Genomic DNA, 16,319 nt, shown 5'->3' on the forward strand with positions numbered 1-16,319 from the left:
TCCTGTAGTGATACCATCACAGAGGGAAAGGAGAACAGTATGGATGTTAGGATGCACTGGTGTGAGGCCGAACTGGACTAATTACATCATTTTAAAAAGAAGGCTAAACACAAACTGTGTCTGGATGTGATGTCAAGGACAGAAAGATGCTGGGATGGTGGTGCAGTCAAGATTTATGATTCTGTTCCTTCGAAGTGGTGTTTACTCAGGATGGAAGAATCTGAAGACGGTATCGCCGTGGTCGGCATCGGATGCAGCTTTCCGGGGGGTAGGTCATTTCAATTTGGTTTGCTTTGTTTGTATGCTAATCTTTATTTTGGGAAATTTGACTTTTGACTACATATTTTCTTTCTATCGCAATGTTGATCCAGATAATCGAACAACATCTGGACAAATTAAGGAAATTTGAATACTAAAACTACCAAAAATAAACACACCATTTCAACATAGATCAGTAATTTCTGAAATAAACACATAAAACTGATTAATCAAGACAAACCACTTCTTAAAAGTGGACTCCTGGTTATGATCAGAATGTTTTTTCATAATTTTAGGTACAGAAAAGCTGACAGTTCATATTACATACTTGTTTGTTTTCATAAAACAACTCCCTTTTTCATCATAGCTTTATGTTTGCAAATCTGTGGAATTGTGATGTTATAAAATACCACATACTAACTAGAAGCATTGTTCTACCCACCTCCAACAACCTATAATTCACAGCACCATGTGCATCTTTGCAAACAGGGGAAGGACTTGACAACTTCTGGAAGGTTCTGGTTGAAGGGAGAAACTGTTCTATGCCGATTCCCAGAGAGAGATTTGACTTAACCAAGTGGTACGACCCTGATGACAACAAAGCTGGTAAATCACGTACAGCCAAGGCCGCTCTTATTGACGGGTATGCTTAAACCTCATTATAAAAACTATAAATGAGGCCTACTCATGTGTTTGAGAATGTGTATTCATAGATATTATGAGTTTGATTTAATTATTTCTTTATGTTTTTGCTGTACATACATACAGTATGTTAATATATTTTCCATTCCTTTAAGTTCTTTCTTTTAGATTTTTCTCTTTAATACGGGCTCTCTCTTTTTAAATCTCAGCTCTGGACTAACTTACATTTAACATACTTCAAACAAACCAAAGTGTTGTGCAGAAAGAGGCCTTTTTATGTATTTTTATTCCTCTTACAGTATACATGCTCAACCAGAACTGAGCCAAATGACGGTCCTTTTCAACGCATTTATGATTTTCACAACTTTTAAAATGAACAGGTAAAGCTATGTTGAATCAGGCCAATAAAAAGGAACCTAATGATTGTGAATCCTTTTAGGTTCAATGAATTTGACCACAAGTTTTTCGGTATCAGTGATAATGAAGTGGAACAAATGGATCCTCAACAAAAACAGCTTCTTCAGTGTGTCTACAGAGCGTTAGAAAATGCTGGAATCCCAATGGAGAAGGCCAGTGGGACCAGGACAGGAGTCTTCATTGGTACGTCAGTAAAATGAGGCACCAGTGGCATACGATTTAAATTTCCATGACATTTTTACAACTCTTCTTTCACAATCTGTCTGCATTACCTTCATACAATATTTTTATTTCAGGCCTGATGAACAGAGATTATGAAACAAATGCTGCTCATGTGCATCCAAGTGTTATCAACCACTGGACTGGCACGGGGCTTGCCATGAGTATTGCAGCAAACAGAGTCTCGTACATCTTCAACTTCACTGGGCCTTCACTGTCCATAGACTGTGCCTGCTCATCATCTCTTGTGGCCCTTCATCTTGCCTGTCAATCCATTAAACAAGGTCTGTTAAGCATGGCTACTTAAAGTCAATGAAAATGTTAAGACCAACCTGTAATGTCGCAGCAATTTAATTTGAAGTGTACATGTTAAAGGGGAATTTAAGTATTGAGTTTGTAATGGTGAAATATGCTTTATCTTGTTAGGTGATTGTGACATGGCTCTGTGTGGAGGAGTCAACTGTATAATCGAGCCAAGAGTGTTTGTTGCTCTGAGCAAGGCCAAGATGATCTCACCTGACGGGGCCAGCAAACCATTCTCCAACAGAGCAGATGGTTATGGTAGAGGGGAGGGCTGTGGTGTAGTTCTGCTGAAGCCATTAAAAAAGGTCAGAATCCAAATAAATAAAAGTGCAACAACATTATACAAACTACATAATTGACTTAGTACAATAATAAACATTTTTATCTCTTGTATACTGAACCCGAATGGACCCATACATGTTTCACTAGCCAGCAACTTCCTTCCAACTGTTAAACATGCTTGTCCCAAGCAATGCTCTACAAATCCAAAACATGTTTTACAGAATTTGGAATAGGACTTCATGGTTGTTTGTTTCTTTATTTTAGTCATCTTGTTTTTTTGCAGGCCATTCAAGACCATGACCATATCTGGGGGATCATCAGCAAAACAGCAGTCAACCAAGATGGACGCTCAGTAACTCCAATCACCAAACCCTCCATGTCACAACAAGAAGAACTCCTGCGCAGAATCTACTCAGAGTCTGACCTCGCCAATGTCCAGTACATAGAGGCACATGGGACTGGAACCCCAGTTGGAGACCCAACAGAGGCAGGAAGCATCTCAAAAGTCATAGCCAAAGCCAAACCTCCTGGTGCAGAGACACTCTGGATTGGCTCTGTGAAGGGCAACATTGGACATACAGAATCTGCTGCTGGAGTAGCCGGACTAATTAAAGTTCTCCTTATGATGAAGCATGAGACCATTGTTCCCACAGTTTTCTTCACTGAAGAGACTGCCAGTGTGGATGTCAAAGCGCTGAACATTAAGGTTCCCAAGGAAGCGGTAAAGTGGGAAGCCTCTGGTGCAAGGATGGCTGGAGTGAACAACTTTGGCTTTGGGGGTACGAACGCACATGCTATTGTCAAACAGCACAAACAAACATGGGTCAAGCATAAGAATGTTGCAAAACAGACTAAATATTTTGTCTTGTCAGCAAATTCCCCAAAATCTCTTACTCTGTTAATTGAAGACACCATTAAAGAGCTGGAAGCAGATAGCATAGTTGATCTGGATTCTCTGTTGTACACATCAGCTTGTAGGAGGAGCCATCTAAAACATAAATACAGGAAGGCCATTGTGGTTTCATCTGTAGTTGATCTTAAACAGAAGTTAAATGCAGCTGCAGGCAAATATGTTAGCCAATCCTACTCAGATCCAAGGTTAGTGTTTGTTTTTTGTGGAAATGGTGTCACTTACTATGGAATGTGCAAACAGCTACTAAAACATGAACCTGCATTCAGGGATAAGGTTAGAGAAATTTCAAACCTTTTCCAAAGACTGAGTAAGCTGAATGTATTGGACAGACTTGAGAGTGAGTTTGAGGGAAGTGACTTTACAAATCCAGATGTTGTCCAACCAGTCCTCTTTGCTATCCAAGTCGCAATTACCAGCTTGCTCAGAGACTGGGGTGTCAAGCCAGATGTGATTCTTGGACACTCAGTAGGCGAGGTTGCAGCTGCCCACTGTTCTGGCCTCTTGTCTCTTGAGGATGCCGTAAAAGTTATCTATGTCCGCAGCACTCTCCAGAGCAAAATCACCGGGGGGAAGATGCTTGTGATCAGCAACATGGCTACATCAGAGGTGACTTCTCTTCTCCCAAAATACTCTGGTAGAGTTTGCCTTGCTGCTTTAAACAGCCCACTGTCTTGTACCCTCTCAGGTGATGTCGTTGCAATCGAAAGCCTCCATAAGGAGCTAAGCACCTCAGCCAACAGTGAAAATATTTTCCTATGTTTGCTGGATGTACCTGCTGCTTACCACAGCTGCACGATGGACCAAATTCTGACAGAAGTTGAGGAGAAAATTGGATCCTTACATGTGAATGGTCTTGACACAAAGTTATTTTCAACGGTGACAGGCAAGGAAGTCCAACAGGGTGATTTCTGCACTGGAGAATACTGGGCTAGAAACATTCGCGAGCCAGTAGCTTTTGAGCAGGCAGTGAGATCAGCAGCAAAAGGACAGAAGAATACAGTCTTTGTGGAGATAGGACCAAGAAGGGCTCTGCAGAGAAATATAATCGAAACTTTGGGTCATGACACAGCTGTTCTTGCATCTGTGCAGCCAGAGAAAGATCATGAAACATTAACATCTGTTGTTTCTAAGCTCTTCGAACTGGGTGTCCATGTAAATTGGGACACCTTCTACAAAGGATCTGAGACAATCCCTCTACCTATTCCGAAATACCAGTTTGATTGCTCAGACAGAGATATAATCATTGCAGCAGCACAGAAAAACACTAGTAATCATCCTGTGCTCTTTCGGGCAGGAAGTGAAAGCAATGTTTTCAGCTGTGACCTGACATCTGACTCTTTCTACCTGAAAGAACACAAGCACAATGGTATACCAATCATCCCTGGTGCCTTCTATGCCGAATTGGGTTTAGCCGCGTTCATGGCCAGTACCAAACCAAAAGTACCACTTAGCTCAGTACATCTCAGCGTTGGTTTTCACAGTCCTTTTGTTTTAACCCAGAACTCACCTGAAATGAAAGTGCAACTACAACAAACAGAGACAGAAACTAGATTCATGGTATTCTCCCCATCTGCGATGTATGCATCAGGCACAGTGTTTTCAAAGAAAGAGAGGTTGATTGAGGAGCAGTGCATTTCAATTAAATCCATCCTCAAAAGATGCAAATCTGTAGTGAGCGCTCCCGAGTTCTATGGGTACCTCTCTCAAGGAGGCTTTCAGTATGGAGATGTCTTCCAGAATAAGGGGGACGTTCACTATGGAGAGGATCTTAAGGAGGCTGTTGCATGTGTCACAATTCCACAAGAAATCCGTTTTCAGCTGCATGACTACTGCATTCATCCTGTTGTGCTGGATTTCCTGATGCAGCTTGTCCCAGTTACAGTAAAGCAATTTTTTGCAGATAGACAAGGATTTCCTACCAAAATAGGCAGTCTAATAGTGGGCGAGCCCCTGCAAGATGAGATGATTGTTTATCTGAGAGCAACTGATGTGGGAACCGATCACCTTGAGATTTGTGGCTGTTTTGCAGATAAAGAAGGAAGAGTGTTGGTTGAGGTTAAGCATGTGATAATCAAGTATATTGGAAGTGGCTCTCATGTAGTTGAGGAGTATTTCTATCATAATAACTTCAGTGTAATCCCTGAATGCATCACATCTGGTCCTCCTCCAAGGGCTTTGGTCTTCAATGACCATATAGGGATCTCGTTTGGCCTCCAACAGTATTTGGACTCAAGGTCTAGATACGTTTCTTTGACACATGCAAAAGATTGCTTGTGCCATGGGTTTCCATCTCTCTTGGCAAATCTCCACATAACAGATATTGAGAATAACTTTGATGATGTCTTATTTTTGTGGGGTAAGGAAGACCTCACTTCATTGGCAGCTGATGTTGTCCTGCAGAATTTGGCCAACTGCTGTGAGATTTTACGCCAAATAGCATTGGAGCTGAAAAGAGTTAATTTTCCAAACTCCATCAGAACAATCACCTACTGCTCATCTGACCTCACAGTGGACCATATACGTCCAGGTTTTGTACTTTCTGGCATGACAAGATCATTTGCTGCAGAGATACCAGACCTTTTATTTCAGCTGATTGATATACACAGTACCTCTGCCAAGGACATTGAAGCTCTCTCTGAGGTCATCAGGTCTTGTCCATGCAGCAAGTACCCAGAGTTGGTGGTGAAAGATGGGCTGATTCTGAAACCTTCTATTGTTCGTACTCCACCTGAAATCATTGACAGTTCAAAAGGTAGTTTTGCCTCTACAATGTCTGAGCCCTGCATCCTTCAAACAACTGATGCACATGAGGTGGTCCAACTGAATTGCATTCACTTTGAGGAGAATGCCCAGCCAATCAGTGATACATCAGTTGAAATTCGGCCCACTAAGATATGTATTCATTCATCTGACTACTTCCCTGTCAGTGATTCACATCTAAGATTTGGCCAGACATTGTACTGGAACAAACACTCATCACAGAACCACAAGCTACTGGCTCTTGACTTTAGTGGTACTATTACAGCTGTTGGAAAATATGTCACTAAATTGAAAATGGGAGACCATGTAGCTTGCTGTTATCCAGTGGTGGCAACCAGCAAGGTCAGAGTTCCAGAGGACGTGTGCTACAGCACCAAACGATTCCCATTCCTTCAAAAACCACCCTGTGTTTCCTACTTTGTGCTAGCATGGGAGATCTTGCATCGGGCCTTACCCAGAGCCAAACATAATCTAGGGATTGAATCCTGTGTGCCTGATTCTAGTCTGATAAAAGTCTTGGCACTCACATCTTATAAGTCAGGTTGGAATGTGATTGTTAGCACACAGTGCAATGGCACTTTTAAAGATGTCAATCAAATTGATGCATTTGTCATCCTGCCTCCATTTGATGAATCTCTGATTCTTAAAATCTGCAACCTCCCAAGTGTCAAACATGTTGTCTTCATTTGTGATTCTCAGATGCAGTGTTTGCTTGCTCAGGATTTGTTCCACAGTATGAAGGACAGTGTTCATGTGCAGACAATTCAGATGCCTGTCATTTTGCACAAGGGATCCTTGAATGCAAAAAGGCCATACATTTATCAGTGGCTTAAGTCCCTGAACCTGAGTAGCAAATTTGCTCTTGAAAGCTACACCTTTCAAAGTATGACATCTGACAGCAATGAGAGCCTAAACACAGAGAAACCACAATCATACTTCCACTCAAAGAAGTTGGCTGTTCTTAGTCTGGAAAAAGATACTGGCAGTACACTATCTAACAACCCATTGCTGCCAACAAGGAAACAGCTTTTCCAAAAGAGAGCAGTGTACGTAGTGGCTGGTGGTCTTTCTGGCCTGGGCTTTGAAACTGTCAAGTTTATCTCACAAAGAGGCGGTGAGTACATTGTCATACTCTCCAGGAGCAAGCCCACACCAAAAGTACAGCTGGAGATACACAACATAGAGAAGAAGTGTAAAAACTGCATTACCACCATGGAATGTGACATATCTGTATCCCAGGATGTACACAAAGTTATCAGTGTCATCGGCCAGAAATTCCCCAATAGTCCAATCAGAGGAGTTTTTCACAGCGCAGTTGTCTTACATGATGGGCTCATTGAGACCCTTGACAGATCTCTCTATGAGAAAGTTCTCAAACCCAAAGTAAATGGTGCGCTGAATTTGCACCATGCAACACAGCACTGTCAGTTGGATTACTTCGTGTGTTACTCTTCCATGTCAGCTTTTCTTGGAAATGCAGCACAAACAAACTATGCAGCTGCCAACACATTCCTCGACATGTTCTGTCACTACCGGCGCAAACTTGGGCTTCCTGGACAGTCAATCAACTGGGGAGCCCTAAACCTTGGTCTCCTCTTGCACAAGGATAATTACCAGCGGTTTCTTGAGGCAAAGGGGATGATGGTTTTGGATGTGGCTGAGATTCATAAAAGCCTGGAGCAGTGTCTTTTGCTCAATCGGCCCCAGCAGGCCGTATGTAGGTTTCACTTCAGAAACATCCGATACAACATCCTCTCTCAAAATGCAGCCTTGACCATGCGCTTATCAGCTTTGGTAGAGGAGGCTTTCCAAAAATCTAAAGAGACAGACTCTCACTCTAAACCAACTAATCCAGTCTCACCCAAAGAGTATGTAAACTCTCTGCTTTGTGAGACAACTGACATGGATAAAAAGGAGCTGAAAGAAGGATGTCTTCTTTCAACTTTAGGCATTGACTCCATGCAGGCCATGACTTTGCAGAATGTCATCTTTCAGCAGAGAGGTGTGAATGTGCCTTTGGTAAAATTGTTGGATCCCAATGCCACTTTATCAACAATTGTAGCTATACTAAATGAAGAAGGTGAAAACATTTGTGATAACCAAAAGTCTGTCCCAGCTCAAGAAATGGAGGATGTTTCCACCAGACTGTAAATAAGACCAACATAGAATGTCAACCAAAGATATTTCTCACTGTATTTAGTAGAAGCCACTGTCATTTTTAAGTTTGGTATTGCAATGTCTTGTAGATGCTTTTGTGATTTTTGGATTCAAGTTTGTCATTGTCTTGTGTTGTTGTACCCTTACACAATATGGATGCATTTTACACACTAACTTTGCTAAACTAAATGTGGTCATTTTGAATTGGTGTTCTATATAACATTCTTACCCATCTCTTTATTGCTACATTTATTATGAAAAAAAGAGAAAGCAGCACAATTAGCAACACAATTGTGACTGAAGATGTTCAAAAGTTCATATCGTATTAATTTCAGTAAAAACTGATTACCTTTAAAAAAAAGTCTAACTTTAAAGCTTGTCTAACTTTTTATTTTGTCGTATGATTCAGTGTTTCAATAAACTTTTGCCTTTATTCGGCTTATGATTTTCTTTTTTCTCATACTGTATGTCTGGATGAGGACATGGTTAATCTTGGGGGAAATTGCCACACAATGGACACACAAGCAGGTGAAATGAAAACAGTGTAATTTCCCAGTCTAGGGAATGTAGACACAACATGATGAGTGAACCTCACTCTTCCCACTAGAAAGCAAGCTACACAAGTCAAATTCAGATTTAAAGCAGCACCTCAACAAGTCTATCAGAATCAAAACTATTTTCCTGACACACAATCTGATCTACAAGGCGTGAACAATTGACACAGATCTAAATTAGACAGAGCTAAATTCTTGTTTTGTTGGAAGTGGCTTGTGAAGTGCAGAGAAGACAGCAGCAGCTGAGATTTAAAAGCTGTGACGTCAGGCTTGATCCAATCAGGAAGCAGCAATTCATTTGAGTGTCAAGTGTTTGTTTATACTTTTGAAAATCGACTGTTTAAATAATGACAAATATTCTTAAATGTATAAAACATAGTTTATATTTCACAAATCAAGACATTTGTATTTCAATTGGCAAACATTTTTGGTTATAAGTGCAACATAAAAACAACAATACTTGCAGGGACATATTTACAAAGATTTGGAACTTCTTAGAAAAATAAATTTACATTAAAATCATAACCAGAAAGTAGTACAGAAATGTCATCCAAAAATGTCACTGAGCAAATTTACAGTAGGGGGAAAAATTATTAACTTTAAGAGATTGTGTAAGGGTGGTATGAGCAGACCTACAGAGAAGTGTACAAACTCAGCTGATATTTGGACAGAATTACAGCAGAGGAATGGTGCAGTCTCAGACTAAACAAATGTATTTATTGTATTGTAATGTATTATTATTTAATGAATTTACAAAATCCCTTCTTTCTCAGAAGGTATTTTTTCATAGAGAAAAATTATTCACTACTCACTACACAAGTTTCCAAAGTTCCCAGTGTACTGTTGGGGTCCAATATTTGAACTAAAGGTATGTTAACACCTGTCTCTTGGAATATCTTATTCTGCAGAGTCATTGCCAACATTGAGTCAATACCCAGTGCACACAGAGCTGTGTCCTCTTCAAGCTCCTCTACTCTAACATTGCTGATGTCGCTGACAATTTTTCTCACACTTTCATGTCTAGATGACAAACACTGAATCACAGATTCATTACTCACATCTTCTTTTAGCTCAATTTCCACTAAAGCTGACAGTCGCTCTCTGAGAGATGCATTCTGTGAAAGTACATGAATGTTCAGATTTTTGAAGTTAAACTTGCAAATGACTTGTTGTGGTCTGTTTATCAGAAGACAATTTTCAAGTGCCTTTTGAACATCACACACATCCATTATCATCATCCCTTTGGCCTCCAGGAACTGCTGAAAATGGTCTTTGTTCAACAAGAGACCAAGGTTCAAAGGACCCCAGTTAATGGACTGTCCAGCAAGGCCAAGGTTTATCCGGTAATGACAGAAAGTGTCAAGGAAAGAATTGGCTGCTGCATAGTTACACTGTGAGGCATTGCCAATGAATGATGAGATGGAGGAGTAGCACACAAAGTAATCCAGTTTATTATGAAGTGTTGCATAGTGAAGGTTTAGAGCCCCACTAACTTTGGGTTGCAGAACCTTTTGGAAGAGAGACTGATCAAGGGTTTCAATCAACCCATCATGCAATACTGCAGCACTATGAAACACTCCTTTGATTGGACAAGAGGGGAACATTTGTTCAATCTTTGAGATTGCACTGACTACCTGCATAGACACAGAAACATCACATTGGACATTCATGATTGTCACTCTATGTCTTCTTTGCAGGAGTTCCATTTGAAACTGCAATTCATCATTCAAAGTCCTTCTGGACAGTGTTACAATACAACCTCCACCATTGTTTGCAATGAACTTTATCGTCTCAAGCCCTAAGCCAGACAGCCCTCCAGTGACAATGTACACACAGTTTTGTTTAAAGAGTTGACCAGGCCTCGTAAGCAAGGGGATATCAGATACTGGGCAATCAGATCCTCTTAGAACAACTTGCTTCACAGTCTTTGTTGTAAAGTAGGAATCAGAATCTGCGTTAGTCTGAGGCTCTTTTGTAAAAGACAACTGAAAAGTCTCCCTTTTCAGAGGTAGAGATGCTGTATCAAAGTCTAATGAAATGAGCCAGTTAGAGATATTCCTGGTTTGTTCTTGCAGATTGGCTTTCTGTAGTACATCAGTTACATCCAGTTTATGTACATGCATGTTTTCACCATTCAATACAAGCATGTCTGCTGAGAGTGAGCATGACACTTGTTTGCTACTTACAAAAATAGCATGTCTACCTTGACCATTAATTTCACACAACTGCTTCCAAGAGTCCTCAAAGGGGGTAAGAAAAACAAATGCAAGACTCTGGTCAAAATGTAAAGAATTTCTTCTTAAGTGTGGCAAAGAGGAAACATTCCAGCCTGACCTGTTTGCTGTCATAGCCAAAACTTTTATCAGAGCGGAGGCAGTGTTGGAGGAGATAATCACCAGCTTTCTTGGCTGTTGTTTAACCTTTGACAGCATTCTCTGCAGGATCTCCCATGCTAGTATGAAGAAAGACACACATGGTGTCTCTTTCAGAAATGGTAGTCTCTTTACACTGTAGCACACTGCTTCAGGAATTATAATCTTTGCAGTGGCAGCAACTGGATAACAAGACACAATATGATCTCCAACTTTAAACCTACTAACATCTTTCCCAACTGCTGTGACAATTCCATGAAAATCTAAAGCAAGTAGTTTATGATTATGTGATGTTTGCTTGTTCCAATACATCGTCTTGCCAAAGTTTAAATGTGAGGTGGTGACAGGAAAATAATCAGAGGAATGCACACATACATTTGTAAGCTGAATCTCAACTGAATTCTCTTGGATAGGACTTGAATTTTTGTCACAGGGAATGGCAGACAACTGAGACATTCTGTATGGATCAGTTGTCTGTACAACAAAGTTGCTCTGATAATCTGAAGGCATATCCTCCGCACACAAATCCCCATCCATTGCAAGTGTTCGCGTTATTCTTGTTGTTGATACTTTCCCCTTGCTGATCATGACCTCTTGCTGTTTGCAGGTGTTAATTACGTGGACCAGCGATTGAATGTCTTCACTCGTTAAAGAAGCAACATCAATCAACTGAAAAGAGATATCTGTAATCTCTGCTGCGCACGCCCTTGTCATACCAGACAGCACAAAGCCAGCACTGACATGGTCCACATTTGCTTCTGTTGATCTATAGGTTATGACCTGGACGGAGCAGGTGCGTTTGCTCTCCTTCAAGGCTAAAACAATCTGTCGAAATAACTCACAGCAAGTCACCAAGCAGTCCATTATCTTCTCAGATGACAAGTGACTGAGGTCTTCAACACCCCAAAGGAAGAGGACGTTTTCCAAACCCAGATTGGTGTCAAATGAGTGGAAAACTACATTTCGAACTTGGTCTGCTGTCCAATGCTGCCTGCTTTCCACAAATACTGACTCTGAGTGTATGTATGGCCTGAGTCCTTGAGCAATTCCAAGTTTGTCTTGGAAAACGATTGCCTTCATTTGGTGACTCTGCAAGTTTGTCTTATGTGGAACTGCAACAACTTCATTGTGGAAGAACCATGACTGAACAACATTTGAGCGGTTACCCAAAAGGGATATCCTCAACCCTTTAAGTTCCACCAGTACCTCACCTTCTGGGGTGGAAAAGCTACCACATACATCAAGAAAACCTTGAGTCTCTTGAGTGGCTCGTAAATACATAACCATCTCTCGCTGTAGTGGTCCTGATATGACTACACTACCAATAGCTGAGGGGAATCCTTGTTTATCTGCTAGCCGTCCAATAGCAACAACAGCAGTCATTTGCAAGAAATAGTCTAATACCACAGGGTGAATGAAATACTCATGAAGGTGTGGTAGAAGTTCACCAGGGACTTTGATTGCTGTCACAGCTTCCTTGAATTCATCTCCAAAATGCACATCATCAAGCTGCTTAAAGACAGGCCCGTATTCAAATCCTGCTTGAGAGAGAATTGAATACATCTCTTTTCTCTTCATAATCAGTTTGCACCTTTGGAAGATCATGCCAAGACAAATAGTTGGTTCTTCTAGCAGTGGTTGGCCATCTGTACACCTATATGTGCCTGAGGCATGTGTTGCGACTGAAGACTGAATTTTAAATGAAGCCTTGTTCTTTTCTTGCTCCAATGTCACTTTCAACTGATGACAGTTTGAGGTCAGTGTAAATACATTCTCAAATTTTACACTGAGCTGGAGGACAGAGACAGGTTTCGTTGGACTTAAAGTGGCCACCACTGAGGCATAAGCTAGTTCGACATACAATGCACCTGGCACAATGGGAACACCATTGTTTTTATGCTCCCAAAGATATGGTGCCGCCTCTAGGGTCAGATTGCACCTGTACTCTTTGCTACCCTGCTTTATTTGGGTTATGAGTGTATGGGGAAATAAATCCCATGATTCCTCTCCTTTACGCATAGCTTCAAAATCCAATTCCCTTTTTGAATTGTCAAATTGATAGACTGGAAAAGCTGTGGGAAGTAACTCACAACCACTGTAAATCTGATGCCAGTCCACATTGATGCCCAGTTCAAACAGTTTTGCCACAGTTGATAACATCGTGTCATAATCTCTTTCTGGCTGGACAGAAGGAAGAACCATGGTGTTATTTCCCAAAATTTCATGCAAGTACCTTTGGAGAGCCCTACGTGGTCCAATCTCCACAAAGACCACATTTTTCTTTGATTGCTTGTCTTTTGTGACAGCATGCAGTGTTTGTTCAAATAAAACAGGCTCTCGGATATTCCTTGCCCAGTACCTGCCAGAGATGAAGTCACAAGCTGAAGAACCATCTCCAGTCACAGTTGAATAAAGTCTGCACTCCTTGTCATTGGCAGCCAAGTTATCAATACTTTTCTCAATGTCTTTAAGTATAGGATCCATCATATGGCTGTGGTATGCTGCTGGAACATCTAACTCATAGAGGAAGATATTTTCATCTTCAAACATAGTCTTCAACCTCTGATGGAGGATGTCTATAGCATCTGACTCCCCTGACAGAGTGCAGGACTGGGGGCTGTTGAACGCTGCAACACAAATTTTCCCCGAAAAAGCAAGCAGGTTATCTAAAACCTTTTCTACAGTCACATTACTTACAACAAGCATCTTCCCTCCTGTAACCTTGGTCTGAAGAGTACTGCGGTGGTACAACACTTCTACAGCATCATCAAGAGACAAAAGACCCGAACAGTGAGCTGCAGCAACCTCGCCAACAGAGTGTCCAAGCATGGCATCAGGTCTGATACCCCAGTGCTTAAGGAGAGCGGCAATGCCAACCTGAATTGCAAACAAAAGAGGCTGTACAACATCTGGCTTCCTGAAATCATCATTTGCATAGTCATCAGAAAACCACCGACTGATGCTGATGCTTTTATGATGCTGGAAGAGATTATCAATTTCCTTGATTTTATCTCTGAAAACAGGGAACTCTCTCATGAGTTCCCTGCACATGCCCCTGTAGGCAACCCCATTTCCACAAAACACAAAGACCAACTGGATGTCAGACTGTGTTGACTTAACCTTTGTTTTCAATGCAGACGTCAACTGACGTTCCAAATCTGAGAGGGAAGAAGTCAGAAAGGCCTTCCTGTATTTATGTCTAGAATGACTCCTACCACATGCTGAAGTATATGACAGGGCCTGTAAGTCAACGTTTTGATTTCTGCAAAGCCTCTGTTGGGTGTCTGTGATGTTAAGACTATATGATGCCTCAGAGGCTGCAGATATCACAAAGAGTGTTGGGCAGCTTTTTATGAGTTTAGTGGGTATGTTGTTTTGTTTATACTCTTGCAAAATCACATGTGCATTTGTGCCTCCAAACCCAAAGCTGTTGATTCCAGCCAGCCTCTCCAATGACCCTTTTGTCTCCCATTGTCCAGCTTTAGATGGAATACTTATTTCCAGAGCTTCGAAATCTATACTTGCACTTTCTTTTGAGAAGAAAACTGTGGGAACAATGCTCTTGTGTTCCATCATTAAGAGTACCTTAATTAGTCCAGCCACCCCAGCAGCAGATTCTGTGTGTCCAATGTTACCTTTCACAGAGCCAATCCAGAGTGTCTCTGCACCAGGAGGTCTGGCCTTGGCGATGACTTTTGAGATGCTTCCTGCCTCTATTGGGTCTCCAACTGGGGTTCCAGTCCCATGTGCCTCTATGTACTGGACATTTGCGAGGTCAGACTCTGAGTAGATTCTGCGTAGGAGTTCCTCTTGTTGTGACATGGAGGGTTTGGTGATTGGAGTTACTGAGTGTCCGTCTTGGTTAACCGCTGTTTTGCTGATGATACCCCATATTTTGTTGCAGTCTTTTATAGCCTTTGGGATATAAAGTCACCCATTAGTACACTTAATCATGTATAAACTGACCTAATGACATGAAAAACTCAACAGGAAAAACAATAATTACTTTAAATACTTACATTTTTCAGAGGTTTTAGTAGAACTACACCACAACCCTCCCCTCTGCCATAGCCATCTGCTCTGCTGGAGAAAGGTTTACTGGTTCCCTCAGGTGAGATCATGTTGGCCTTGCTGAGAGCAATGAACACTCTTGGCTCTATTATGCAGCTCACACCTCCACACAGAGCCATTCCACAGTCTCCTAGTTGAACGAAAGAGGGATATAAAATATAGAAAACTCATATTCAATGCCTCATATCAGCTTGATTTTAGGCATAACATTTGTAGAGGAAAGGGAACCAAATACCTTGTTTTATAGCCTGGCAGGCTAAATGTACAGCCACCAAAGATGAAGAACAGGCACTGTCAATGGCTAAAGAAGGGCCAGTGAGATTAAATGTGAATGAAAGTCTATTGGCTGCCATACTCATTGCTGTCCCGGTACCATTGTAGTGGTTTATTGTAGAAGAACGGTTACTTCTGAGCATCTCATAATCCCTGTTCATAAGACCTGCAACACCATTATAAAGGAAGAGTATGTTACAAATGGTTTTACTTGAAATTGAAATGGACTCGATCATTAATAGTATTGCAGAAAAATATGAGTTACCCATGTAAACTCCAGTTCTGCTTCCACTGATGCTTTCCATTGCTATTCCTGCATCTTCTAATGCCCTGTATGAACACTGCAGAAGGAGTTTTTGCTGAGGGTCCATGAAATCAGCCTCCGCTTCAGTAATGCCAAAGAACCTGTGGTCAAACTCATTAAACCTAGGATAAAACAAAGATAGATCCGTCAAAATTCAAACAGCTCCAAAAAGAAAGACTACCAGTTTATCTCAGTAAACGTAGAAAATGCTTACCCTTTTATCAGAGCTGCCTTCATTGTCTGTGTCTTTCCTGGTTTGCTATCATCAGGGTCGTACCAAAAAGTGGTGTCAAACCTCTCTTTTGGGATATCCACAGCACAGTTCTGTCCATCCAACAGAACCCTCCAAAAGTTGTCCAACCCTTCACCTTAATAAATGTACCACAGAACATTCAAATTTAAAAAGACTATATTGACACAGATACATTCAAATACCAGGAATAGTGTGAAAGATCATACCTCCAGGGAAATTGCATCCAATTCCAACAACAGCTATACCGTCCTCATCATCCTCCATTGTTATGCTCTGCAGACTTTATTCCGAATACAGACCAATGAATTTGTGAATTTAAAGGCTATCCTTACTGAGCCTAGAGTTCAGCTGCTGTCTTTGGTCACAACTAGTGCTTCTGAACCTCCCAGCCTTTATAAGCATTGAGCCAGAGATCCGTGAGAAGAGACAAGAGGACACAACAATGCCCCGGCTTGTTGCACCGCAGTTGGCTTCTTCTGGGACTAAATGCGCTAATTGTACGTTAAGAGCATTGGAAAGCAGCAGTCAATAACCTTTGTTC

The 16,319-nt window shown here is 41.3% G+C and overlaps 2 protein-coding genes across 2 annotated transcripts; one reads left to right on the forward strand and one right to left on the reverse strand.

Annotated features, from left to right (window-relative positions):
- Positions 1 to 210: 210 nt before the first annotated feature.
- On the forward strand, positions 211 to 8,360 carry LOC132994260 (phthioceranic/hydroxyphthioceranic acid synthase-like). The gene is made up of 6 exons (XM_061064491.1): positions 211 to 268; positions 748 to 901; positions 1,340 to 1,500; positions 1,614 to 1,820; positions 1,963 to 2,144; positions 2,405 to 8,360. The coding sequence occupies exons 1-6, from the start codon at positions 211 to 213 to the stop codon at positions 7,943 to 7,945; spliced, it is 6,303 nt and encodes a 2,100-aa protein (XP_060920474.1). The 3' UTR covers positions 7,946 to 8,360.
- Positions 8,361 to 8,899: 539 nt separating this feature from the next.
- On the reverse strand, positions 8,900 to 16,042 carry pks1 (polyketide synthase 1). The gene is made up of 6 exons (XM_061064598.1): positions 15,985 to 16,042; positions 15,740 to 15,893; positions 15,487 to 15,647; positions 15,184 to 15,387; positions 14,897 to 15,078; positions 8,900 to 14,792 (listed from the first exon to the last, which is right to left on the reverse strand). The coding sequence occupies exons 1-6, from the start codon at positions 16,040 to 16,042 to the stop codon at positions 9,303 to 9,305; spliced, it is 6,249 nt and encodes a 2,082-aa protein (XP_060920581.1). The 3' UTR covers positions 8,900 to 9,302.
- Positions 16,043 to 16,319: the final 277 nt, after the last annotated feature.

Source organism: Labrus mixtus, chromosome 19 (assembly GCF_963584025.1).
Source record: "Labrus mixtus chromosome 19, fLabMix1.1, whole genome shotgun sequence".
In the NCBI taxonomy this organism is placed as follows: domain Eukaryota; kingdom Metazoa; phylum Chordata; class Actinopteri; order Labriformes; family Labridae; genus Labrus; species Labrus mixtus.

Coding starts and splice junctions, on each gene's coding strand:
- LOC132994260 (XM_061064491.1), top strand. CDS start 211: ATGGAAGAATCTGAAGACGGTATCGCCGTGGTCGGCATCGGATGCAGC. Junction 902..1,339: donor AAGGCCGCTCTTATTGACGG/GTATGCTTAAAC, acceptor GAATCCTTTTAG/GTTCAATGAATTTGACCACA. Junction 2,145..2,404: donor TGCTGAAGCCATTAAAAAAG/GTCAGAATCCAA, acceptor GTTTTTTTGCAG/GCCATTCAAGACCATGACCA.
- pks1 (XM_061064598.1), bottom strand. CDS start 16,042: ATGGAGGATGATGAGGACGGTATAGCTGTTGTTGGAATTGGATGCAAT. Junction 15,648..15,739: donor AAGGCAGCTCTGATAAAAGG/GTAAGCATTTTC, acceptor GTTTTATCCTAG/GTTTAATGAGTTTGACCACA. Junction 14,793..14,896: donor TACTAAAACCTCTGAAAAAT/GTAAGTATTTAA, acceptor TATATCCCAAAG/GCTATAAAAGACTGCAACAA.